Genomic DNA, 26,025 nt, shown 5'->3' with positions numbered 1-26,025 from the left:
TCTCACAACATTGTTGTCTGATCTGTCGATTATTCAAAACCTTAGACTGGTCAAAGGGTTATTATGACCGTGACAAGCCGACACAATTAATTGTATTGGAGCCACAGGACTCCTGACAACATCAACAAAATGAACCCTACAAAGATCACACCATTACCCATTCAACCAGTACAATGTTAACCCGTACTTATGCTAATCATGCCTGACCCTTTGACCGGACAATATTGTGCCATAACGCTTAACAGAGGAGAAGGGTAATATACATACTTATGCTGCCCCCAGCCTTTCTGTGTGCTTATGTTTGAGTTAACTATTCCCTGTAGATTTATTACGATATAAGCAGAGACCATTCAAAACCTCTTTCACTAGCAGGATAATAACATTCTCTGGAAAGTAGCTATGAATAAATACATGCTTAATCAACCTTACAATTCCAATTTATAGCCTTTCGTTTATCAACAAACTCTCACAATACCTTAAATAAATGTACTATAATATATTGGCAGACATTCAGATCAGGAATTAATTGTATTATATGCTAATTTTTGTTGTTGATAGCTAAGCAAACTTGAACAGACAGCTTTATATGGAAATATATATTATATAGATATTATAAAACATTTTTTAGCATCACAGAAAATGATCACAATAGTGATTAAATCTTAATGAGAATCTATTATAATTTATATATGGAGATAAATATCCTACAGATATGTTTATAAAATGTTATTTTTTAGCTGAAAAGGATCACGAAAGTAATGAAATCTTTATGGGAACCTATTGCTTTGGGATTTTCCAACAGCACATGTCATTCATCTACAACCTTAACCATGCTAAGAACTAATTTTCTACCAGGAACGCCCACCCGGAGAATGTAGCAGTAACTTAATACACAAGTCAATCATTAATTCATTCTGGTTGTAAGGAGTGAAACAGGTAGGTATTGATTACAGGACAATGGCATCCCGGGAATGTCGCACCTGAGACAATAATCCAGGCCTGTTATTATGCAGAGACACAATGCGATACACTCATAACAATACAAGGCCTTCCTTAACGACCTCTCACCTGAATCACTCGTTATATAAACCAGGTGAACACAGGTGAAAATACAATATACTTTCTTGTTTCTATTGTAATAGCTCTTTGCATTAAACATGAACTTTGGAAAGTTGAATATTTAACAACAAAGATAAAACTCCTGTTCATGATTAGATATTTCCAAGCATAAATTAAAAATATTGCTTTATACTAATACAAAAATATCATACAATGTGGAAAGACAAGAGATCAGGAGAGCATGTACACTAGATATATTTCCCATTTTAATACACAGTGAATTAATTAAGGTTTCATTAGCTCAAACACATGAGTTATAACAATATTTTATAATTTGAAGTGGTTCTAATCTCAAGGGAATGAAATATTGACTTACAGATAAATATAATATGGAACTTACAAAATGTATGCAAAATTCTTCACAATTATTTTTTCATGTTCAAAGTTAAAAAAATAAAATAAACAGAGACAGAAATGTAACTATGGAAACATGAAGCATGCATAATTGATATCAGAAAATATAAATGCCAGGTCATATAAAATATAAATGGCAATGATTTTGCAAAACAGAACTGTCAAAAATCAAATAACGAGTGTACAAACCATCGTGACAGGGAAGTTCTGATAAAACAGACAAGGATGATCCTTTAGAAAGACAGTCCGAGTGTTGTGACTGCTTTTGAGATGTGGGTAGAAATCCCGGCAGTGTTAGGTGATAGGACGGTAGTTGGTATATGCGATACATAGTCACAAAGCTCCTTACAGTGGTGAGGCAGTGAAAGGCTAGTATTGCAACATTCTTATTCAACGTTCCATTATTGCACAGAATCCTGATTCATTGCTGCCAAAATATGCAGGATAAAACACCTGCATTTAAATACCCTCACACCATATTCACAAAATCACAGCCTCCTGTTTCTAAGTGTCACAAAATGGCCGCTTCAGAGGTGTTACCTACAACTAGTCACAACTGTAAATTATTTCCACCGATCTCCAGTGATCTGTCAGCGGGAATAAATTCCTGAGTTGGCATTGGTAGCAAACCTAAGAGGGCCAATAAGTCACAGCATATCTCAGTCACAATGAGGCGTTATACCCTTTCAAACATGTCCACACCAGTCTGGATCCAGGGGGGAGTCGTCTCAGATAAATATTGATTGTAATAAGCCTGCACTGACCTTCAGGCAGGTAACCGGGAAAACAGAAAAGTGAAGTGTTGACTTAAGGAGCTGTTGGCATTCCTAGCAAATACAACTAATACAGGAGCACCTAGCCTGTGTAGATTCATCCAAACTTATTCAATGCCCATTGTGTTGAGTACAGAATTCAGACATAAAGCTTTTGACAACCTCTATGTCTTTCATCATGTGGGTTCAATGTGGATGATATAATATACTGCTTTCCTAATGTTGCCACTGAAGTGGTATTCCTGGTCAGGTAATAATTCCAATAAATCATAAAATGTCCTTGTGTTGCTGTCTGTCAGGTTGTAATGGAATCGTTACCATAAGTGTCAAATTCAGATCCATTTGATTAGTTATTGCACGCCTCACGACTCTATCTTACAGGGATCAAATGACCCGAAGCCTGCGTGTAATCACATACTAGTCAATGGTACTTATCAAGTCAGCAAAATGCTAACATCAAAGAGAACCATGTGAAGGAGTGCATTATATTGGAACATCATGAGAAATATCATACAGAGTTTATATTAACTGACTTTACAGGACTACCTTTGAAAAACATAAGGCCTATGATATAAATAGTTTTATATTCACTACGTCAAACCAGCCCATGTCACTAATTCAATTATTTCATCCTATTTGAGAGAAGAATTTCATGGAACAAATTTTTATCAATTTTTAATGAAAATTTGATGAAATGAAAATTTAATTAGAAATAATGAAACATGTAAAGAATAAAAAACACATTATTGGTCCCAAGTTGTTCCAATTGATGTGTTGTGTGGTGTCGGGCGTACTGGTGACTTTGTCAGAATGAGTTTCATCAAACCCATCAACTCAAACATGCTTTCTACAGATACTGTATCCCCCCTAAGATACCACTAATACCCTATCACGCAGATCACAATTTCATGACAGGATTTGTCGCACTCGCTATCATCGATCACTATTTATGATCCTATGCAAGTCCTTGAGAACAGTTGCCACAAATCGGTATTGACGGTTTTATTGCAGCTTACTCTCAAAACAGGACGGTCAGACTGTGTGGACAAGAGAAATACACATCTTGATTGAACATTGGTTAACAATGCTCTAATCTTAAAGTTAATAAGAAGCTTTGAAAACTTTATTTTAGAATGATACCGATTTTGTCCAAAAAATATGAAACTGGAAATTAATCAAAACAGATATTTTAAAAAAAATTCAATGTGTGAATAAAAGAGTAAGTGAGTGTTGCTCAACATTGCTATTTTCAGTTTGAATAAGGCAATGTCTATAATGACCTGCTTTATATTGTAAACAGACTTTTGTAAGATAGACATGATTTTGTGATCAATAAATAAACATGTATTGTGTACTTGTGTGATTATCAAAATATGAATACAGGGTAAACCATACTTTACTACATTAACAGATGCTGTGGTTCTGACACTGGAGGAGATCAACACTGAGATGGTAGAAGAATAATGGGAGACAACTCTTACCAGCCTCAGTCCCAAAGTATACCTCTGATGCCAACATCACATTGACTTCACCAACCACATTTTCAGTGAGTGAGTGAGTGTGTTGGGTTTACAATGCTTTGAGCAGTATTCCAGCAACATCACAGCAGGGTACAGCAGAAATGGGTTTCCGAATGTGAGGAATCGAACCCATGTCTTTGGCGTGACAAGCGTATGCTTAAACCACGATGCTGCCCCACTGACCACCACATGTACAACAACTAAAACAACCTCAACAACTACAACAACCTGTTCTGATCATGACTGCATCCTTAAGGCTTCTCCTAAAAGCTATCTAAAATTTAGATCCTTTAATACTATTTCCCGCGCAACTACTAATTGGATAGCAGACAGTGAAGAGGGTCTGTTTAAAGATCTAAGATTTTATACTATGAGAACAGAAAAAAAGCTTTAACCACTTGGCTACCCGACTCTCCCCGAAGAATGTAAAATACAATTCACCCAGAAAACGGCACTGACCTTCTTCAACTTCCCCGAGTGACCTCTGCAGCTGCTGAAGGCGGATCTCCGTGCGATCACGCTCCTCTTCAGTGTCCTTGACCTGTGTGGCCATGCTGCGCACCTGCACCATGGCGTCGTCCTGCAACCAATCAGATTTCACCATCAGTCACATGACACTTGGACGATAATCTATCTTTACTCATCACATTTTCCTTCTTGTCTCACAAAATCTTAAACGTATTTGGCCTTACTATCCTGCATGGAGTAAATTCTCAGTCATGTACCTTGAGCAATGGGCATAAATGTGTCACCAGTGTGAAGACACCAGTTACAAATCCAAAGCATGGCAATTTAGGATGGTTAACATGAACTGAGCAGGTTTGGGGCAATATTCCAACCATAGAATAACAGGGAACACTAGCATGAGCACTGTACCCATGTGGGGAATCTACACTGGGTCTTCACGCTACGGACAGGGTGAGTGAGTATGGTTTTATGCCGCTTTTAGCAATATTCCAGCAATATCACAGTGGGTGACACCAGAAATGGGCTTCACACATTGTACCCATGTTGGGAATCGAACCCGGGTCTTCGACGTGACAAGGGAATGCTTTTACCACTAGGCTACCCGACCGCCCCTTGTAGGATGAATACTTACTCGTTCTCTCTCGGATGAAGCCAGCTGCTGCATGAAGTCTCGGAGGGCCATACGGACAGCCTCGGGGTCGACATCAAGAGCGGCGAAGTCACGTCGCATTGGGGACATGCTGCGGCTACGGAGGGGGCTGGTGGACCTGAGGGGGCTGCCCGACCGGGTGGGTGATCCTGTGCGGGGGATGGGGGAGCCACGCCCATCAGTTGTGGTGGCGTACGTACTGTCAAATCCTGAAGAAGATTGTTGCGATATATAACATGGGTTTGCAGCATATGTTGTGAATATTCATCAGTGAGGAGAAGTTGTGAGAGTGATTTTTGATTGATGTTGTTCCTAATATTCAGTTCAACCTTATATTGTAAAATAAATGGTTTCTATATCTCCTACTGTTAAGGAGTTAGATGGATTATTTTATGAGTTATTACTGTTGACTTGACATTTTACTCTATGCATCTGTTGAATATCCTTTACCTTTGGATGGGGATGTTGGTCGTGATCTCTTTGGACTGGGGCTGCGAGAACGGATAGGGCTACGTGCTCGGGGCATGTCCTGTCGGAAGCCGATAGTACGTCGGAGACTTGACACGATGCTGCTCAGTTTGAATTCCACATCGCGTTTAGCTCCCTCTAGCCTGGCAAGGGTTGCTTCAAGGGCATTAACCCTGCCTTCAGCGCCACTCAGCTTGAGGCGGAGATCCGATATTTCATTATTGGTGGTATCAAGCGAGATCTCGTAGTTCTTGCATTGGTCGATCAGTTTGCGTTCTCCTCTACGGCTGTCTTCGAATGACAGCTGGTAGTCACGTTCCTTCAGACGCGATTCATCAATGAGTTCACCCATCTTTCTCTGCATGTTGGCCAGTTCCTTACGGAGAGCCTCGCGGCTAGCCTCGGTCTCGACAACCTTCTGTTTGAGGTCGAACGAAGCCTTCCTCGACTCTTCCTCCTTGTCTTCGTCCCGAGCGACCCTGACCTGGAGGTCACACACCTCCTTGCCAAGCTTGCTGCGCTCGCCATCGAGCATCTTCACCTGTCGACGCAGATCCTGCAGCTCACGCCGAGCCTCAAGACGAGCCTTCTCCACCTCCCGCAGGTTCATGCGGAGGTCACCAGACTCTTTCTGAATGACAACCCTTTGATCCTCCATGACTGAAGAGAGAAGTGTTTCCATGACAATATACGTAAACAAAAATTGCCGATTTTAGCTTTATTGCAGTCGAATAGAATAATACTATATATTGGAATGAATCATTTTACTGAGCTATAAACCTCATAACTTCTTTGAGAGGCATTTAGAAGTTGGAGTACTAAGTAAGCTCCTAATTGTAATAAAGAAGCTGTTCATCCATAAATCTTATCCTTACTTATAAACCTCATCATGATGCGATGCAAAAGAACACAATTTCACTTACTGATAATCCTCTGTTTGGCCTCTTGGAGGCCGCGACTGAGCTCTGTCTTGTCGGCCTCTGCCTTCTTCACCTTGTTGCGGAGGTCATCTGCTGCCTTCCCTATGGCATCCTTTTCGTGGATCTCGTCATTTACAGCACGCTTAAGGTCAAGGACATCCTTGCGGAGCTGATCCTTCATTTCCTCGGCTGGAAAAAAAGAATGATTGAAATGATCTCATTTTCCAGGAAATATGAAAACAATTTCTCATCTGTTTGTTATTTTGTCATGAATATAAGTTCACTGCTTGAACCTATGCTTGTCCTAAGAGGCAACTAACGGGATCGGGTGGTCAGGCTCGCTGACTTGGTTGATGCATGTCATCGTATCCCAGTTACGCGGATCGATGCTCATGATGTCAATTACTGGATTGTCTGTTTCAGACTCGATTATTTACAGACCACTGTCATATAGCTGGAATATTGCTTAGAGCGGTGTTGAACAACAAACAAACAAACACTGCTTGAACAGTGTTTCCTTGGCATTAAGATGAATCACCTTCTCTAATCTTCCTGTTAGCATCGATGAGGTCTCGTCTGATGGAGTCTCGCGTCTCCTCAACCAGCTTGAGTTGCACCTTGAGTTCCGCCACCTCACGGAGGGCACCTTCTCGCTGACGGCCGATCTCACGGATCTGCAGAGTGAGATCCTTCACCTCTCGCTCATGTCCCTCGCTGTAGATGAAAAAAACACCCAACAATAAATATCCTGTGTGGCGAACAAATTGTTTTACAATCGTAAGGTGTGTCAGATGTATTTAAAATTGAAAATTAATTTTGACGAGAGGTTGGACATTGATTTAATCAGTGTGACGAGGTTCACAGGTTGGCACAGAAATCCCCAACATCATTATCTACCAGATCTGGGAGTCAAACGATGACCAATTATCCTGTCACATGTAAGGGAGACAACTATGTGTTTCGACACCATAAACCATTGATTTGTTTGTTTGTTGTTTAACGCTGTACTCAGCAATATTTCAGCTATATGACGGCGTTCTGTAAATAATTGCATCTGGACCAGACAATCCAGCGGTTGACATCATGAGCATCGATCAACACAACTGAGATACGAGGACATGCACTAACCAAGTCAACGAGCCTGATCACCCGATCCCGTTAGTTGCCTCTTACGACAAGCATAGTCCCCATTTACAGCAAGCATGGGTTGCTGAAGACCTATTCTTCCCCGTATCTTCACAGTTCTAGACCACTGGAGGATGTATAGGTCACAAAGTAAAACTATTTGTTGGTTTGTACAATGCTCTAATGTCCAAGCTAACAAGTTCGAAACTGTGGGTAACGTACGTGGTCTCCTCAAACTGTTGCTGGAAGTTCTTGAGCTGAGACTGGAGACTGTTGATGCTGCTTCGGTCCGTCTCAAGGCGGGTCTGGTACTCGCGCTTCAGTCGCTCGTACTCGGTGTTGAGGCTGTTCAGGTCGACCTGCAGCTGCGAGTACCGTTCCTGCAGTGTACTCTTCTCCTGCTCCAAGATGGACATTGCCTGAAGCGGAAAGTTCAATTGTTATTTTCATTTAACGATAAACAAGATTAAATGTTTGAAATATTAAAACTAAAATGATTATTTTCTTGTTTCAAAGTCTGACATTAATTGCTTGAATTTGCCACAGCGATCCAATGAAGATTTTAAGAAACCTACAAACAAGTGATCAAGTGATTGGGAATTAGACACTAGTCTTAATATTTTTTCAGTTTTAATTTTTTTTACATGACACAAGTTTCATGAAATCCACAAATCACAACCTACAGACAAGAATCATAATCTGGATGACAATTTAAGATCTGAAACCCCCAGTCAGCAAATCCTGGCAGAGAAGGGACACAACTCTGTACAGTGATTCATCAGAAACATCTCGGGACCCCGACCTACCTGCTGCTTGTCGTTCTCGGCCATGAGGAGAGCGTCGTCACGGTCACGCTGTAGGGAGGCCAGATTCTCATGGAGTTCCTCGCGCTCGTTGTCAAAGCGGGAACTCATGTCTTCCTTCTCCAGGTTGTGATGGTGGAGGAGCTGCTCTCGCTCGTTGTCAAACTGCATGCGCTGCGAATCCTGAAATGTACCGATTTCATCATTATCAATATCGATTCATCAATGTCTTTTTTAATCCAAAAATGACATTTCTCATAAATTGTTGATAGGTATATAAAAATAAAGCAAGTGATTCTGTAGCATTTGATTGGCAAACCCAGCCATGAACCGATTCTTAAGCATTGCCCAGTACCGAATTAATGTTTCCTGATTGTCTGATAACAGGGTAGGTGTGGCTTGCGTGGCATTATTGCGTTGAATACTGCCACTGATTTCGTATTGTTTTCTACAGTTTTTTAATGTTAATGATTTAATAGGCTGCCTGTGAAGTTATTATGACATACTTATTTGTAAAAATTGACTTTGAATATGAACACTGTTTTTTAGGTTCATACCTCCATAAAGGCAAACTTTACTGAAGTCAATTCTTATAATGAAGTGATACGATTGGGGATAAAGCTGTAGCACGCACCCTTTCTCGACTGAGTCTTTCCACATCCTCCTCATGTGACTGCTTCTCCTGTGTGAGCGCCATCTGCAGGTCACGTTCCATCTGCTGCATGCGTGAGGTGAGACCCTCGCGGTGGTGCTCAGCCCGATCAATGTCTGCCTCCTTCTCCTTCACCAGACGCTGGATCTCAGCTGCAACACGAACACACATTGTTCAACCTTCACGAAACACACATTGTTTGACCTTCACGAAACACACATTGTTCAACCTTCACGAAACACACATTGTTCAACCTTCACGAAACACACATTGTTTGACCTTCAAGAAACACACATTGTTCAACCTTCACGAAACACACATTGTTCAACCTTCACTAAACACACATTGTTCAACCTTCACCAAACACATTGTTTGACCTTTGTATCCAGAGAGCAGCTTTTACATCTGAACAAAACAGTGATCAGCTTTTAGATATAACTGAGTCACGGACACTCGGACCAATGGACAACTTTGTGACACAAAGAACAGAGGGGAACTTTGTGACACTGAGTGAGTGAGTGAGTATGGTTTTAAGCCGCTTTTAGCAATATTCCACCAATATCACGGCAGGGAACACCAGAAATGGCCTTCACACATTGTACCCATGTCGGGAATCGAACCCCGGTCTTCGGCGTGACAAGATAACACTTTAACCACTAGGCTACCCGACCGCCCCTTGTGACACTGAACACTATGAACTTTTGTTATACCAGTACACTGTTTCACGTTCTGATTCAAAATGATGGGAAACTTTGTAAAACTAGAAACAATGGGGGATTTTTAGAGAAAAGATTGTTGCTCTTGTATACACAAAATGAACATGAACTTTGTACTTTCAGAAATGTTACACTTTCAAATACAAATAATTAAACAGTTTATATCTAGAAACAAGGTGTCATATTTTTACTGTGACACTTAAAAGCCATCCTAGTTTCTTTCGTATGTTATCTGCACATGTGCAGTGACCCTGACCTTGCAGGTTCTCCTTGCGAACGATGAGTTCCTGGTTTTCGCCCTCCAGCTGCGACTTCCTGACCTCCAACATCTGCACGCTCTGCTGTGCCTCGTACAGTGCCGCCTCAAGCTGGTCCTTCTCGGAGGTTAGGGAGGCCACGCTCTCGCTCTGCATGCGGTTCTCTCGCTCAGTCGCAGTCACCTGCACCACGAGCTCGCCCTTGTCAGTCATCAAGATCTCCTTCTCCTTAACGATACGGTCATACGCTGCCTGGTTGCGCTCAAGTTCCTTCCTCGCGGTCAGCAGTTCGTCAGTAAGAGCTTGCTTCTGACGAGAAACCTTAAAGAAAACAAGGATGCACAAGTGAGTGAGTGTGGTTATTACGCCGCTGTGAGCAATACTCCAGCAATATCAGGGCAAGGGACACCAGATATGGGATACACACATTGTCCTCATGTGGAGAATCAAACAAGGGTGTTAGGTGTGACAAGGGAACACTGTAACCACTAGGCTACCCCATCAACCCAAAGATGTACAGAAAAATCTGTTTGGATATAGGTCTTAAAGAAGATGGGTAAAAATTGCAGTATTGGTTAATTTAGAAATTGCTTGTACAAGGTAGTTTTCCAGATATTCTTAGATATATCTAAGATATATCTAAGATCAAGCATGTATTAAAGTTTATCGGAATCAATGCAGATATTGTTATAGATATTTGAGTTTACGATATTTGCTTCTCACCATTGACAACTCAGCTTGCACATTGGCCTTCTCGCCATTCAAGGCGCGGATCTCTTCCTCCAGCTGTTGACGAGTCAACTCCGAAAGTTCCAGTGTCTGGTTCAGACCTGATGGTCAACAATACCCAATTGTTAATATCAAGAGCTACAGATCTTCTTTCCAAAACAATCACATTTTAAGACACTCCAAGCCGGTTACTTCTTTGAGGACAAATTATTGAAAATCATTTTAAAGTCAAAAATAATTTTAAAAAATGAAGCTAATTTTCCAGATATGACTTACCGATTTTCTCGGTTTCGAGATCCATCTTCTCCTGCTCAACTCGGACCAGTTCCTCGCGGATACCAGCCTTATCCTGCTCCAAGGCGGACTTATCACTGGCCAGATTAGACTTCTCAGCTTCCATCTACAAGAGTAGACATAGTCTTATTGATTCTTTAAAGTCCTAGAGATGCAATCAATGTCTTATTCTTTCCTCTCTTACCTCTGTGAGTGAGTATTTGTTTGTTTGTTGTGTAAGGCCTCACTGCTATATTCCTGCTATAAGATGGTGGTCTGTAAATAATCTAGTCTGGACCAGAAAATCTGGAGACTGATATGAGCATTGATCTATATAATTGGGATACGATGACATGCATCAACCCGTCAGTCGCCTCTTAGGACAAGCATTCTCACCTCTCAAGATGAGCATTGGTTGCTGAAGACCAATTCTAACCTTGATCTCTACAGGTAAGTGAGTGAGTAAGTGAATTGGATTTGAACTGTTTTTACTTTTATGAGTGAGAAATTGGGTTTGTATTTACTTGCATGAGTGAGAAAGTTGGTTTGTATTTACTTGTATGAGTGAGAAAGTGGGTTTGTATTTCCTTGTATGAGTGAGAAAGTGGGTTTGTATTTACTTGTATGAGTGAGAAAGTGGGTTTGTATTTACTTGTATGAGAGAGAAAGTGGGTTTGTATTTACCTGAATGATGATCTTGTTGAGCTCGATCTTGTCCTGGCCAAGTCCCTCATTGAGAGCCTGCATCTTGAGAAGAGCATCACGGAGAGCTGCCTCCTCCGTCTTCAGCTTGTTGATCTCAACTTCAATCTCTGCCTTCTGAAGCTCAGCTCTAGACAGCGCATCACCTGCGAAAGAATATTCATCTTTTTTAACATCAGGAAATTACACAAATGTTGGTCAATAGCTATTTACAGAGATCTGATTCTTAGAATGTGCATAAAACCCCCGCAATATCTTCTTATCATTTTTGTCTCCCGTACAAGAATGAATTATTGCTAAATATGGTGTATATATCACAAGTGATTTCTTTTCTACACACCATCCTAAAATTACTGCATAAGTTATCACAGAATGTTGTTTAATATGTTTGGAAAGTCTAAAAGTTCATCCCTGCACCCAAAATGTACAGAGACAAACATTTATGTACTGAGACAGTGTACGTACCAACTTCATTCCTTTGTCCTTCAAGGACTTCTTTGTCTAGGAGGGCTCGGTTCAATGCCTCCTTGGTGGCCACAAGCTCTTCTCGCTGAGATGACAGCCTCGTCTCAGACTGGGAAATCATCTTCTGGCTGAAACAGCGAAACAAAATGACTTCAGTCATTTCATTTATGATAACTATGTGTGCAGTTGAATTATTTTGTAACATTTCCCATGACAAAAGTATGAGTATCAGTTTGGGATATGCTTTCCTTCACGTAACTTCCATCTGTGTTTTCATGACATCACCATCATCAAGTATCAGGGTAATCAAATGTCATAACTCTTATTCCCTATCCCCCTGTGTGTATCTTCTTTCTGTTTTCTGCGGATTTGTGAATAATAAGCTGTCATCATCAATCAGTGCATGCATATATTTACAATGTTGTAATCCCTGGAACATCTCAACAATGAAGCTGTAAGTTTAAACATTGTTGCATGACTGTTATTCCATTGTTAATTCACTGTAACTGGAGCTAATTTTATTACAATGTATACAAACTGTGTGGCCTCCCATGTAGTAAACAATTTATACCCTCATATCAAAGCAATTATTCTTTTATTGATCCTGAAGTTTTGCACAAAACATAATTGATTTTTTATGATAAGAAAGCGTAATAGTAGACAAAGTAGGCGTGGATCTGTTGTCAGACTAGCACGATGCTGATTGGCCCATCTCATCAAATATTGACACACATGCAAGGCTGTAGGAGTCCCCGTGGAATACAGGCGATCTTAGCACGACTGTCATAAGTCAGTGTTAAAGTATGGGGGTTTGCTTTGTGCTGAGATCACTTTGTGGAATGAGGCCCAGGACCCACTTGCATAACAAGATCTTAGCGCTAAGATGATCGTAACTCCCATACTTTAACATAGGCTTACAGTAGTCTTATATCTAAGATCTTAAGTCTAAGATCGTTCTGTGGAATGAGGTCCTGGTCTTTAAATCATTTTGATAGTAAGTTTGATGGCATAAAGTGTTAATCTGAATTTATGCTTCCAAAAAGAGCCTATGCTATAAGGGATTATGCTATCCTTGTAGAATATATAATTTCATCTTCTGATAGTGAGTTAATTGCCACTTTAACTCCTAATTTTCTCTGAATAAATGTGGACTTTATGAAATAACAGCAGTAAAGAAGTTATCTAATTATTTTTTCTTTCCTATCCAGCAGCCTTATTTCTAAAGAGACAATATGTGTCATATAACAGCCTATTTTTTTTCAGATTTTAAGTGAATTAATGCGGTTGTGGCTTTTAAACAGGGAGGGAGGGAGGGAGGGAGGGTGAGAGGGAGGGAGGGTGATCTTTAGATAACAAATACTCATCCTCACCATCTCTCGTTCTCCTTCTGTCCTCTCTCTCTGTCCTTGAGGATGTCCTCTTTGTCGTCCTCAAGGTTGTCCCGCTGTCTCTGAAGGTCAGAGTTAGCGGCCTGCAGTTTCTCCATCTCTCGATGAAGTCCCTCGATGTTCTCGTTGAGTTCCTGTCGCACCTTCTCTAGCTGTGACTTCTCACTTCCTGTCACGTTCAGTGCGTTCTTGATGCGGTCTCGGTCCCGGAAGGAGTCTTCCTTATCTCTGTGACTGTAAGAGTGATGGAAGAAGTGGCGGTCAATGAAAAGCAAAAACTTCATATCTTGTTTTACAATTTTCTTTCCCAATATGTTAAGAGGAAAGAGGCAAATAAAAAAAGGAAAAGAAATTAAAAATGTGGTAAGAATTTCACAGTATTAAAGGCTTTCAACTGAATTTAGGTTAATTCCTAACAGCAAAACAAGACATGACCTTATGACCATGTCCGTGTATAGAATATTGTAGTAGATCTTATTATGTTCTGGGGCGGTCGGGTAGCCTAGTGGTTAAAGCATTCGCTCGTCACGCCGAAGACACGGGGTCGAATCCCAACATGGGTACAATGTGTGAAGCCCATTTCTGGTGTCCCCCGCCGTGATATCGCTGGAATATTGCTAAAAGTGGCGTAAAACCAAACTCACTCACTCACTTATTATGTTCAAAAGTGGACACATTTTAAGTGATTGTTATAATCTCGTCGAATATAATTTTCCTGAACGGTTGCATGGATCACTGGGTGAGTAACTCACGCGTTATCGAGGTCTTCCTTGAGGTTGAGGATCTGCAGTTCAAGACGCCTCTTCTCATTCTGCCCATCATCCAGGGACTTCCTCAGTGTTGTGGTGTGATCCCGGCTGGCTCCCAGCTTGGCGCGGAGATCCGATACCTGGAGTTGCCGTTTGTTGAGAGCAGCCTGGACGGCTGAGAAGGTGGCGTCGGCGAAAGCGGGAGAGCGGGATCGCCCTCGTGGGGAAGGTGAACGAGTTGGGGATCGACTCTTCATGCCAGGTGACCTTGACCTTGGAGAAATTGACCTTGCCCTGAGTGGTGATGAAGATCTGACTAATGGTTCGGGTAAAGTGACTCCATCTATGTTGTCCTCTACCGTTCTGTCAGCGTCGTTGATGACGGCTTCGGCGATGTTGCGGAGTGCGTAATGGAGCGCTTCGGTTTCTTCACGGATCTGTCGAGCGGTATCGCTCTCGGGTACCTCCCTCTCGTAGACCTCGCTAGTGTTGCCCTCCAGCTGGTTGATGGTCCTCTGCAGCGTGTTGACGGTCTTGTCCTTCTCGTCCAGCTGGATCTTCAGACGCTCGTTCATCATGGTCAGTTCCTGTACTCGAGAAGACAGGTCGGAGTTGTGGGTATCAAACCTTGTCTGGATCTCCGTCACCTTGCGGATCTCCTCACGAAGCTGGTTTTCGATGGTCATCTTCTCACTGCGTTCTCTGTCCACCAAGACCTGGATGATGTCAAATAAGCAGGGTGGATTAATGTAACAGGCACCATCATGACAAATGAATCTAATAGGACCTAGTTTTTTGTTTACACACAACAAACACAAAAGAGTAATTAAAACTATTTTCTTAACAAGTATCAAAGGTAACTTGCTTAAATGTTAACATTTGGATACTAAACTTCCCCTTGAATACGAAACTGTCCCTATGATTTGGAAATGACTTTACGGCAGCCATCTTGGTTTGCTTTAAGTTGGCAATTGAGTGACATCAAGCGTGAGTGCAGGAGGTGTATTGTGTTTGCTGATGAAGCCAAGTGTATATGAAGAACCTGTGTCTGTCTATTTTAAGAATAAGCACATTGAGATCCAATTTCTGGCACTGCTGGAAGTATTTCACTGGCCATGATGTGAGTTCCCGACCTACCTGAGTTTGTGTGTCAGAACTGCGCATGTTGGCACCGAGGTTCAGGCAGGCTGAATGCATGCTGCGTGCTGCCTTGGTAACGTCTGTGCGCACATGAGCCAGGTCCCTTTCTGTTGCAGTCTTCATCTCGCTGAACTGGCGACGGAAAGCTACAACTGCACGCCACAGTGACAGAAGTCGGCTATGCTCAGCACTGAAGTACTCGTTGAAGGTCTGGAAAGTAAAAAGGTTGAAATGATGTTCATGATAATATTAAAGTTCAGCATCAGATCATAGACCATAGTGCCAATATTAGACCATTGTGCAGATATCAGATCACAGTGGCAGCATCAGATCATAGACCATAGTGCCAATATTAGACCATTGTGCAGATATCAGATCTTAGTGCCAGCATCAGATCATAGACCATAGTGCCGATATTAGACCATTGTGCAGATATCAGAATCATAGTGCCAGCATCAGATCATAGACCATAGTGCCAATATTAGACCATTGTGAAGATATCAGATCACAGTGCCAGAATCAGAACCAGCATTGATTTAAGCCAGAGTGCCAATGTGGATTGAGAAGGGTACACAAATTTACATCACCATGTTGAATGGAGTTATTATTATTATTGTTGTTGTTGCCATGGTAACTCACATGTTCTTCCTCCCTCCACTCTGTTTCCTTCACCTCCAGTTCTTCCCGAGCCCGCTGCCAGTCGGTAGTGAGTTTGTGGATGTCCGACGTAAGCTGATGATTGGCCGAGGTAGCTTGGTCGAGCTGTTCTCGGAGCATACCATTCACGTGGGCCAAACTGGAGCTCCTGCAGAGCAGACAGTACATCACATGAATACAGGAGATGGGGGAATATTGTTAAAAGCAATTCCAGATGCAAAGTCCTGAATAAATATTTTTCAGGCAATGACGTGTGAGACATTTATGAGCCAATTCATTTAACAAATAATGTTTTTGTCATTGTGTATTTGTTACTGATGAGGGCTACTTCTAAGACTGTCACTATCATCACAACAATTACTAGTCACGAAGCTGCAAGTCGACTACTTCTTCAACTGTTTCTGCTACTGCAGTGACTTCTACCACAACTACTATTGCTTCTGCCACTTCTACCACCACCGCTGCAGCTACTGACCTCTGCTGCTCTTCCTCCAACTTGATGAGGGCTGTCTCCAGATCCATGACATGATCCGCCTCTGAATACTTCAGTCTTGTCTCCGCGCTGTCCAGGGTCGAAAGCTGATAGCAGACAGGTCAGGGTCAAACCAAGGTCAGGGACAACACAAACAGATCAACTACCTCAAGGATGAATTGTGAACAAGATGGTTACATGGAAGACTTGGGATGAAAGAAGACGGATGATGGATGGGCAAAATGTGATTGAAGGTTCTATCTACATTGAAAATGTCAGCTTTCGGACATTCCGCATTTAAAACTCAAAAGCGGAATAAAAGAGACAAGGCAATGAAACCTTTAAACTGGTCAAGAAACTTGGAATTTCTGCAACTTTGCAGTTTATACTCTGGGGACAGTGAGGTTATTTCTGGAAAGAATGACAGCTACATCAGAGCATGGTCCTGCAGTGCAGGTTAAACTATTCCTTAGGGTTCATGGATGGTATGGAATAAATATGGCATGGAGAACCATGAGTAAGAAGACAAAATGTCATTGGTCATTACACCATCATATCCTATTGAATATTAAACGAAATTATGGTTCTCAACAAATCCCTGCACATCACTGGTGCAGATGGACTTGAGGAACTGTGTGGGTTGGAACATCATTGGAATAATGTGTGGATGGGTGGTTGGACAGATAGAGTGATGAACAGATCGATGGATAAGTGGATTTATGGATGGATGAGTGGATGGATGGATGGATGGATAAGTGGATGGACAGATGATGGATGGAGGGATGGATGAGTGGATGTGCAATGGATTGATAAACTGATTAATGTGAATATACTTCTGGGGGATACCTAATTCATCTGCTAATCTGAGGGTAACGTAGTTGGTCAATGCATTGTTATCCTGCACCTGTTCTTTCTCATGAAAGTATTTACTTTTATCTAAATATCTGCTCTAATTAAAGGACCTATCTGTCAGAGCTGAAGGTGAAGATTTTAAGTTTGGTTTCATCAGCTATCTCTATGACCAAATTCCAAAGGTAAAGAGTTGGATAGACCGAAGCAAGCATAAAAGCACTTAATTTCATTTTTGAGTGAGTTTGATTTTTATGTGCAGCTAAAACTTAAGTACTTTTTGGGGTAATGCATGTAAAAGAACAAATATTAGTGGGATTGCCTGAAATTGTCACTTGTGATATGACATACTTAGATCAAAAAGTGTGCACTGTTACAACAAAGTGTGTATTCAAAGTCTTTCCTGAAAGTAGAAATGACATGCAAGACTTTGCAAGAAACTTCACACAGGTGCCAAGATGAACAAATGAGAGATGTCAGGTGAAGACGATAGAAGGTTGTCTTCAACATAACCAGTTGTCGGGCTAGCACTATCACAGCACACAGACACAAGCTTACCGCTGATACGTTATCATAATGAGCCTTTAGCTCTTGGTATTGCAGTTCTGAGTCCTCACACTTTTTCTTGTACTGAATGACCTGTGTTGTAAAGGGCAGAATTATTACCATGATTTCATTTGATAATTACCTTAATGGACGTTCTTTGAAAATCATATTGGCTTCCTCGAACTGAATCCTCCAGTTCTTGACATTTCTTCTTGTATTGAAGAAGCTGTAATGCAACTTCTTCATTAAGTATCTTTCCTCTTACAAAGGAAAATAAGTTGCAGGAAACTATCACATCTAACCCATTGCTTTGACCACATACTGCAAATCTTCTGATTCTGAGAGTGTTTCCAATAAGACTTATCCCAATACCAGCCCTTCCTCATCCTGTTGAGAGGTTAGCTTTTCAATAAAGGTCACAAAAACCATTTTCATAATTATAAGAAATCTCCTCTACTGAGTTCACTGTATGACTCTGACTACATGTCATGAGCATGCGTCTGTGAATCACTATCAAATAGTGATGATACCAGGTGTTTGTGAAAAGGTGAGCAAATCCTGCCCTATCGGTGATGCCCATCACAAACACATGCAAGGGCAAGTCAATTGTTCATCATAAATGTGCACTGGTCTTTTCACCTCATGATTACAGAACCATGCACTCCCAAGTTTCTATTACAACGCCATGACTGCTGCACTGTTTGCCTTCATTTTGTGACTATTTACCCCATAGTTAAACTTCATCACTGACATTCTGAAGCCTTCCCTTGGCTTGTAAAACCTTCAACAGTACTTCCAATTCTAGTAAACACCTTGAGTTTTTGTACCAGCTGACCAAAGTCCCGTCAAACATTGCGGCATAAATTGGCGTACCACTTGTCATTTACCAAGTTTCTGAAAATGGCTGTTGGTACCCAAGACACCCAACTATACCGTACTCCAATTGTTCCCCTGAATTGTAAATGCCTTTGCTTGTGCCTTGCTATGAACTGACACCATCTTGGCATAATCAGAGTCACCACTATTTAACCCCAAAATGACCAATACTTCCCAAGACACCCGACCATACAATACTCAAATTCTTCCCCAGATGGTTTGAATATGTCTTCACTCGAGATACTACTTATCACCCATTGACCTTAATTCAACACCCAACCCAAATCCAACCCTATTGCTCCCTGTTTGATATGTAAATACCTTGGCTTGTAGTTTCTGCACGAGTTGAGCTTGGCGCTGTTGGCCATCTTGGTACGCCTGGAGTTTCCTCTTATAGTTGCCGTGTTCTTCCTCCAGCTTCCGACGCAGGTCGATGTTCTGTTGCACCAGCCCCTTGGAAGGGGATTCATCATCAGGGCCATCTCCCTTCAGGGACTGCTCCAGCTGAAACAAGAACAGTAACTCTGTCACACTTCCTGTCTTCTGTGGCTTGCAGACCACTAAGAACAAATACAAAATACCACCTTCACTTCTGATTTTGGTGGGCATTTTTGTTGTTGAAAAACATAGATGGCAGAAGAGGTATGAGTTGGTTAGAGACTAAAGTCTATGCTATTTTTAGAATAGTTATGAGTGTATTTTATCCATTTTTTAACTACCACTCATTCACATTCTAGAGACAATAATCGGTTTCTATACTCAAAAGACTACTTTAATAACGTATGGTAACTTGTCTTCTAATTTTTCTAAAGTCATGTTAATTTCTCAGAAAATAAACATATTACATAATAGGAAAGACATTTTTTTTACACTTTGTATTTTCACATTTTAACTTATGCAAATTAGTGCAATAATGAATTGAACATAATATTCCCCTTATTCAATGTTGATACTAAAAATGAAATCAACTTTCAACTCGACACAATGATAAACCCTTTCCCTTGACTACAGAAAACTCAAATCCGTTTGATGAAGGCAAGACAGAACTAGTCATACTGCAGAGATTTGTTCAAAGACAGCCTGCAAGAGGTCAAAACCCATGTCATTATACACAAGGTACCTACACCATAAATGTTGACAACTTCGCCATTTGTCAGCCTTATCTCAAATTGCACTCAACCTAATGACAGTCGCAGTCATTTAACATGCAGTGGCTGTCACACATACATTAAAGGTAGTTGTGGCAGATATCATATCTACAAACGTGGAGACAGTCTGCAAAACATTTCAGTCTCCCAGGGTATAATTAAAAAAAATAAAAAATTCTGTGGATAGAAATGTATCGCGATCTGCAATGATTAAAGTATGATTCATTACTGTAATAAGGCGAGTAATGCTATTAAAACTGCCACTTTTCCAATATATCAACACATACGAGGACCTTAAATGTAGTTGTCATATTTAAAATACAATCAAGTATTACAGTAAATAATGGATACTTCTAAGATACACTTTGAATTTTTTTATACTTCTAAAGATATTTTTTGACACAAAAATTATACCTCTTAATGATTTTCTTTGACAAAATAAATAAATTTTAAACTTACAACTGACAAACATGTCTTTCAAGTGAAAACGAAAATGGTCTTTTTTCCATTATAACTGCATAAAACATTCAACTCCTTGAAGAATAAATCTTGTTTGAACAAAGGTAAATCTAAATCAAATAGGTCACTGGCACATAGGTAATTCCCACTTAAAAAAACCCAAGAATCTCCAACAGAGCACAATGGTACATAAAACACAGGTAGATCCACATGTGAAACACAGCCCTTATAGAACACCATGAATTAGCACATAAACATGTCACTCCAACAGAGTGCTTTTGTTCAATGTAAGAAGTATCCAGGGAAGTGGTATATCTACTCACAGCCAAGACTAGAGGATCGTACTCTGCTGCCATGTTTACCCGATTGAGGACTGTGATCGAATGCTGCCATAACCTAAACCACACACCTATATACTCCTCCACGGACATGTTTTGACAGAATAACGAACCCACCTGTACCTCGCGTCCATGGAAACACTAACGAGACCTAGGTAGCAGGAATTAACCTAATCCCCTGTTGCTCAGCTGAAGTCTTAGATCTACCTGTTACATACACGGCTCAGTGAATGTAATCCCCAGGAGGCTAACTACACCCCAGGTGATATTGGTAATATCATTAAAGAGAGGTGCAATATGTCTCAAGCACTAATATCTGATTATTCCCTAGTGAAGGTGTGATATACATAATACTACATTATGTTATTAACACAACTAATCATTTCAACTTCGACAAACATCTCATCTCAATGCAAATATTTTACAGATAAAACAACAGTTGTTAATTTATTTTAATAAAACATTAAAAAAGAGCCAAGATGCTCATTTCCTAAAACTGCAGTAATCTAGACTTGCCAACTAATATAGACTTGCATGGGCTGTGTTGAATATATTTGTTTCAGGGTCTGTATGACAAGTTTAACATGAACTGTATATGTTAAGAAATAAAACTGAAATTGCAGCAAACAATGCCTTGTAGATAAAAAAATGCATCTTTGAAGTTGTGAATGAAAAATTCTAATAAATAACAATGTGTATATCATGATCAGAAATATAGAGAAAGGATATATTTCACTGATAGATTTGACTATCTTATTGTCAGTTTTATAATAAAAATATTTGTAAAAAAATACATTAATTCACTTATGCTGACATTCAAAGTAAACATATGTTTATTGATAGTTCATATTTCAGATGAAAACATCCTTAATCATATTACAGTTTTATTACATAAATGGAGGATAGGACTAAGAGATCTACTTTCACAGACATATCAAAATCTCTGACTTACTGTGAACAAAGCCATAGATTTAATTAATAACATTCAACAAGCTTTGCATAAATGACAATAGACATTCCTAAGCTGTAAGCAATCTGCTTCAGTTGTGTCTACAGCTCTCTAATTACAGGTAAATGGGTAATTACAGGTAAAGCTGAAGTCCCTTTCAAAGATTAGCTAATTACCATTTAAAGTAATCCTTAATCTGCCTATAATCTATCACAAGTGATTAGTGGTTATACAACAAGGGATAGAGATTTACTTCAGGACTGAGATTGGTCATTTGAAATCCAGACAGGGCTAAAAATGTTTTGTATGAAATCGGTGCTGGTGAGCCATTCCCACTTTCAAGGCCAAGCTGCCAACAGGGGCGGCAATCAGCTGTTTCTGCCACAAGGAGTAAGTTTGGTTTGCCACCATTTGAACAGTGTTTTAGTTATATCACGGTATGTCAGCAGATGTGGTTGGAGTGAGTGAGTATAGTTTAATGCCGCTTTTAACAATATGCTAGCCATATCACGGCAGGGGACACCAGAAATGGGCTTCACACATTGTAACCATTTCGGGAATCAAAACCGGGTCTTCGTCGTGATGAGCAAATGCTTTAACCTCTCTGCACAGGGAATTCTGGCGCCATAAACAACTTGTCACAAGGAAGGCAGCAAGGTTATGGTGAACATTTTATATTCATTAGTTGTCCTGTGTGTGTTAGCACTTGAACCCCCAAAGTCGAAAGTTCCAAAGTCACACAAACCTCACTTTTCTGGTGAATTTGAAATACATAAGCGCATTAAGTAAACAAAACATACTTGTTACTCTGTGAACACTTAATTGTGCAGTTCTAAGTCTTATATAGCATACCCCTTATAATGGAACAGTGAGCTTTAAAGTCTTTGAAGTTAAAAACAAAGAAAGAAAAAACCAAACCAAAAACCATTTGAAATGATTCTTTCACAGTTTGCATATTTCAAATCCAAACATGTCAGGAAATTTATTGTAAACTTTAATTCAAAAGCTCTTTGTGTGGAAATATACATATTCATTAAATTTGAATCTATGAAAATTTACCAAATGATATCTAGTCTGTCTTCTAGACCCAAGAATAAATTAAAGATTGAACCCAACTCATACCTGGAATCATTTGGCAAGTCTAGATTGCCTCACTGAATAAAGCATCATTCTGGGCTCCATTTGGAATTTACTTTTTATTTTGTGGATATATATCTTATAATGAAATAACTTATTTTTGGGGATTAAATGTTCATCTAGTTTAGAGTGAGTGAGTTGGGTTTTATGCCACTGGACAATATTCAAACAATTTTAGTCTGTATTTTCATGTTCAACCAACATCAAAAGACTCACCTTTGGTTTTAATAATATAACAAATTTCAGATAGGAAAAGCTCAAATCTTATCGATAACGCCTTCTTTCAATAACACTGCTTGCCAGTCACAGAATGTCCAAGGACATCATTTCTGTAAACGACAAATATCAATCATTTACTGATTGTTTTTGTCAATCATTTACTGATTGTTTTTGTCAATAATCCACCTGTCACTCAGTCTTAATGCAATCAATACTGACTCCTGACAGACTTAGCCATTGCAACTAGTTGTGAGGGCAACAGTATCAGAAATATCTGTGGCTGCTCAGTAAATGGTATCAGATGAATCTGATTTCACTAAGTTATTTGAAGCTGACATCTTAAAATCAAGAGATTTTAAATAAACAATATGTTATAAAACATCCAGTAATTCAGATTCGTTCATTCCTAGGATATAAAACTAAAGGATGGTAAATATTTCCTTGTGATACTTTGAACAAAAGTTCATAAAATCCTAATGAAAGTGTCCCAATACCCTATGTAGAATCACTGTCATCACTGATACATCCCCATAACAAGAAAACGTTTTAAGTGAGAAGGTAGACAAGGTAGTACATTTCAGTATAGATCCTTATACCATTGTCAAGCAAGACTGTATAAGGTTCTTTACCGAAACGTCGCTTTTTACAGTATTAAAGAAGTTGTTATCCATAAAATTGTGTCTACCTTGTCATCCGTCAACTTCTAAGTAATGCCCATCAAACAATTTAAAGTTTTAAGTGAGGGAGCATTCATTTGCTTTTCGAGGGGTTAGGGGAGGAGGAAGATTTTGGTTTCACACAGCATTCTTTTTGGAGCCTTGTTATTTTTCCCCCAACATATGCAGGTGTTTAACTATTTTAAATTAAATAAATAACTGTATTCTTTAGACACTTGTCTGCAAGAAAAGGGCACATTATTTTTTACCCCTACAATGCGAGGTACCGTATTCGACGTAATAAGCGACCTACTCTAATAAGCGCCCACGGCGAGATTTGCAGATATATTGGCTAATGAACAATCCCACATTAGCACCCCTTCCGACCCCTATTCGCATATAATACGCACCTCTTCCTTCCCCTATTCGCGTATAATACGCACTCGTGTGTTATATGCACCCTTTATTATTGGCAATTAAATTCTGGAAACATATATCTGTCGTACATAAACATTTCAGGGCTGTCAGCATAAACCACGAAATTTATCTTTCAACTCTGTTTTTTTTCACCAAAATAATATTCTAATAAGAGCCCCCTATTTCTAATTTTGAGAGCGCCTTGGGCGCCTATTACGTCGAATACGGTATATGTAAAACAATGTCAGTGGACCATATTTTTAAATATCCCCAGGCTCAGCTTCAGAATATAAAATGGCTGGTCCTCTTTCTCCATGTTTGATATCAGGCTGCTTCTACCAGTCGTTTGATCCTGGCAAATCATTCCTGTCGTCAAGCATGCTAATTGATTCCATTGTGCTTCACTTGTTAAACACTGCTTGCCTTAATCACAAGTCTCAACATATACTTTCAAGTCCTCAGAAATACAAACATTTACATTCAATAAGTGGTGAGGACAACGTCGTATCAAGCACTGAATTGTTTCCACGTGTGTGTATCTAAATGTTTGTAGAATGTTTGTAACTGTTTGTATTCCAGTTTGCACCCCCAGTACACCTGACAATCAGAGTAATTGATAATCAATAGAGATTTCTACCTCTTCGCGTACAATCAGTTGTCAGGATAACAGCATCTACGATGGATGACCCTTCGTGGACAGAGAAGATCGATAGGCCGTGATGGCATCAGCGGTCAAAGACACATGGCTAATTGCAGCAATTATCTGGCCTATCAAAGCATAAACACTGGTCACCTTGGCCGGTCAGATAGCCATACAAACAGTCTGAATAATTCAGATTTGATACAACAGTGGATAAAACGTTAAGCCAGACGAGGCACCCCTGAGACATGACAGACTTATGACAAGATGCTACTTTCCTTTCATGTATTGCAATCAAAGGAATATTATTCACCAAAGAAATATATCACTGACATGCATTATATGTTACCTTTGTCTATCATCAAACATGCATTCTTGGGATAAATCCCACATTCATTATTCCACGGGGCTATAATAGCACCTGCCTGTCCCACAGTCCCTGAACCATTTTATATAGGCTTTTGCTCTGCCCTAGTCTGTCTTACAGACCCTAAAACAAATATATATCAAATACAGCCCATGCAAGTCTATAATGTTTGGCAAGTCTAGATTACTGCAGTTTCAGGAAATCTGAAATCAGTATCTGAAAATGAAGAGAGTCACTGGGCTCCCCTTTATTATATTTTTATTAAAATAACTGAACAACTGTTTTTGTCTGTATGATATTTTCACTTCAGAGACTAGATGTTAGTCTAGCTCTGCCCTTACTGTAATGCTAAAGCCCTAAATGAAGCAAGTCTAGATTGTCCAAAGGTTCTGATTCTCCCATCTCACTGGGACACCTTTTAAATTTCAGTGGGGTTGTTTGTTTGCGCCAGATACATTTTTGAGCAATTGAGTTTTTACTCTAGGGTTTCTATTTTCATTGGGTTATTACATTTTTCATTGGGTAACCAATATTTTTTCACTCATCTATTCATCACTCTGTCAGGTTTTTCCCAAACTTAGTGAACGTTTTAAGATTTAAAAAAAAATCTAAATAATGTTTAGATGTATATTACTGTTCCAAATATATAGGCTTGGCTCGGAAAAGTAAATTAGCTCGTAATTGTGTATCGGAAATTAGCTCCTTTGTATGCATGCTGAATGAACTTCACTGGGTATTTACGCAAGCTGTTGTTATACATTTGAGTTTTTCATTTAATGCATGTGTTCTGTATGCAAGTTAATTGAAAGTAATTGGGTTTTGAATATTTTGGGGGAATATTTTACGGAAATATGCTGCTTATCTGTAGCTCTGTTTGTTTCTATCAAAATTATATATTTTCAGAGACTAAGTGTTAGTCTATATTAGTCCTATAAGCCTATGTTAAAGTTAGAGCTGAATGGACGTACTGAAGTCACATGATAAACACTGCAATACTTTGTTCACAGAACGATGAATATCAGAAA

The 26,025-nt window shown here is 39.8% G+C and overlaps 1 protein-coding gene across 5 annotated transcripts in view; it reads right to left on the bottom strand.

The window, feature by feature from the left end:
• The window catches only part of LOC139470836 (rootletin-like), a 119,538-nt gene that overhangs the window by 7,586 nt on the left and 85,927 nt on the right, over positions 1-26,025 (bottom strand). For all 5 annotated transcript variants that reach the window (XM_071253149.1, XM_071253151.1, XM_071253153.1 and 2 more), the window contains 20 exons: positions 18,992-19,174; positions 17,937-18,020; positions 16,403-16,506; positions 15,910-16,075; positions 15,268-15,480; positions 14,134-14,846; positions 13,364-13,615; positions 11,994-12,121; positions 11,511-11,674; positions 10,830-10,953; positions 10,548-10,654; positions 9,824-10,145; positions 8,834-9,003; positions 8,203-8,382; positions 7,619-7,815; positions 6,810-6,985; positions 6,275-6,460; positions 5,334-6,011; positions 4,866-5,092; positions 4,226-4,346 (listed from right to left, as the gene is read on the bottom strand). In XM_071253149.1, the coding sequence (XP_071109250.1) occupies positions 4,226-4,346; positions 4,866-5,092; positions 5,334-6,011; positions 6,275-6,460; positions 6,810-6,985; positions 7,619-7,815; positions 8,203-8,382; positions 8,834-9,003; positions 9,824-10,145; positions 10,548-10,654; positions 10,830-10,953; positions 11,511-11,674; positions 11,994-12,121; positions 13,364-13,615; positions 14,134-14,846; positions 15,268-15,480; positions 15,910-16,075; positions 16,403-16,506; positions 17,937-18,020; positions 18,992-19,174 (4,495 nt within the window). The remainder of the gene's footprint in view (positions 1-4,225; positions 4,347-4,865; positions 5,093-5,333; positions 6,012-6,274; positions 6,461-6,809; positions 6,986-7,618; positions 7,816-8,202; positions 8,383-8,833; positions 9,004-9,823; positions 10,146-10,547; positions 10,655-10,829; positions 10,954-11,510; positions 11,675-11,993; positions 12,122-13,363; positions 13,616-14,133; positions 14,847-15,267; positions 15,481-15,909; positions 16,076-16,402; positions 16,507-17,936; positions 18,021-18,991; positions 19,175-26,025) is intronic.

This window comes from Haliotis cracherodii, unplaced genomic scaffold (assembly GCF_022045235.1).
Source record: "Haliotis cracherodii isolate W230 unplaced genomic scaffold, xgHalCrac1.p SCAF_21, whole genome shotgun sequence".
Taxonomy (NCBI): domain Eukaryota; kingdom Metazoa; phylum Mollusca; class Gastropoda; order Lepetellida; family Haliotidae; genus Haliotis; species Haliotis cracherodii.
Note: the sequence above shows the minus strand (reverse complement) of the source record. Positions and strands in the feature narration are given on the sequence as shown.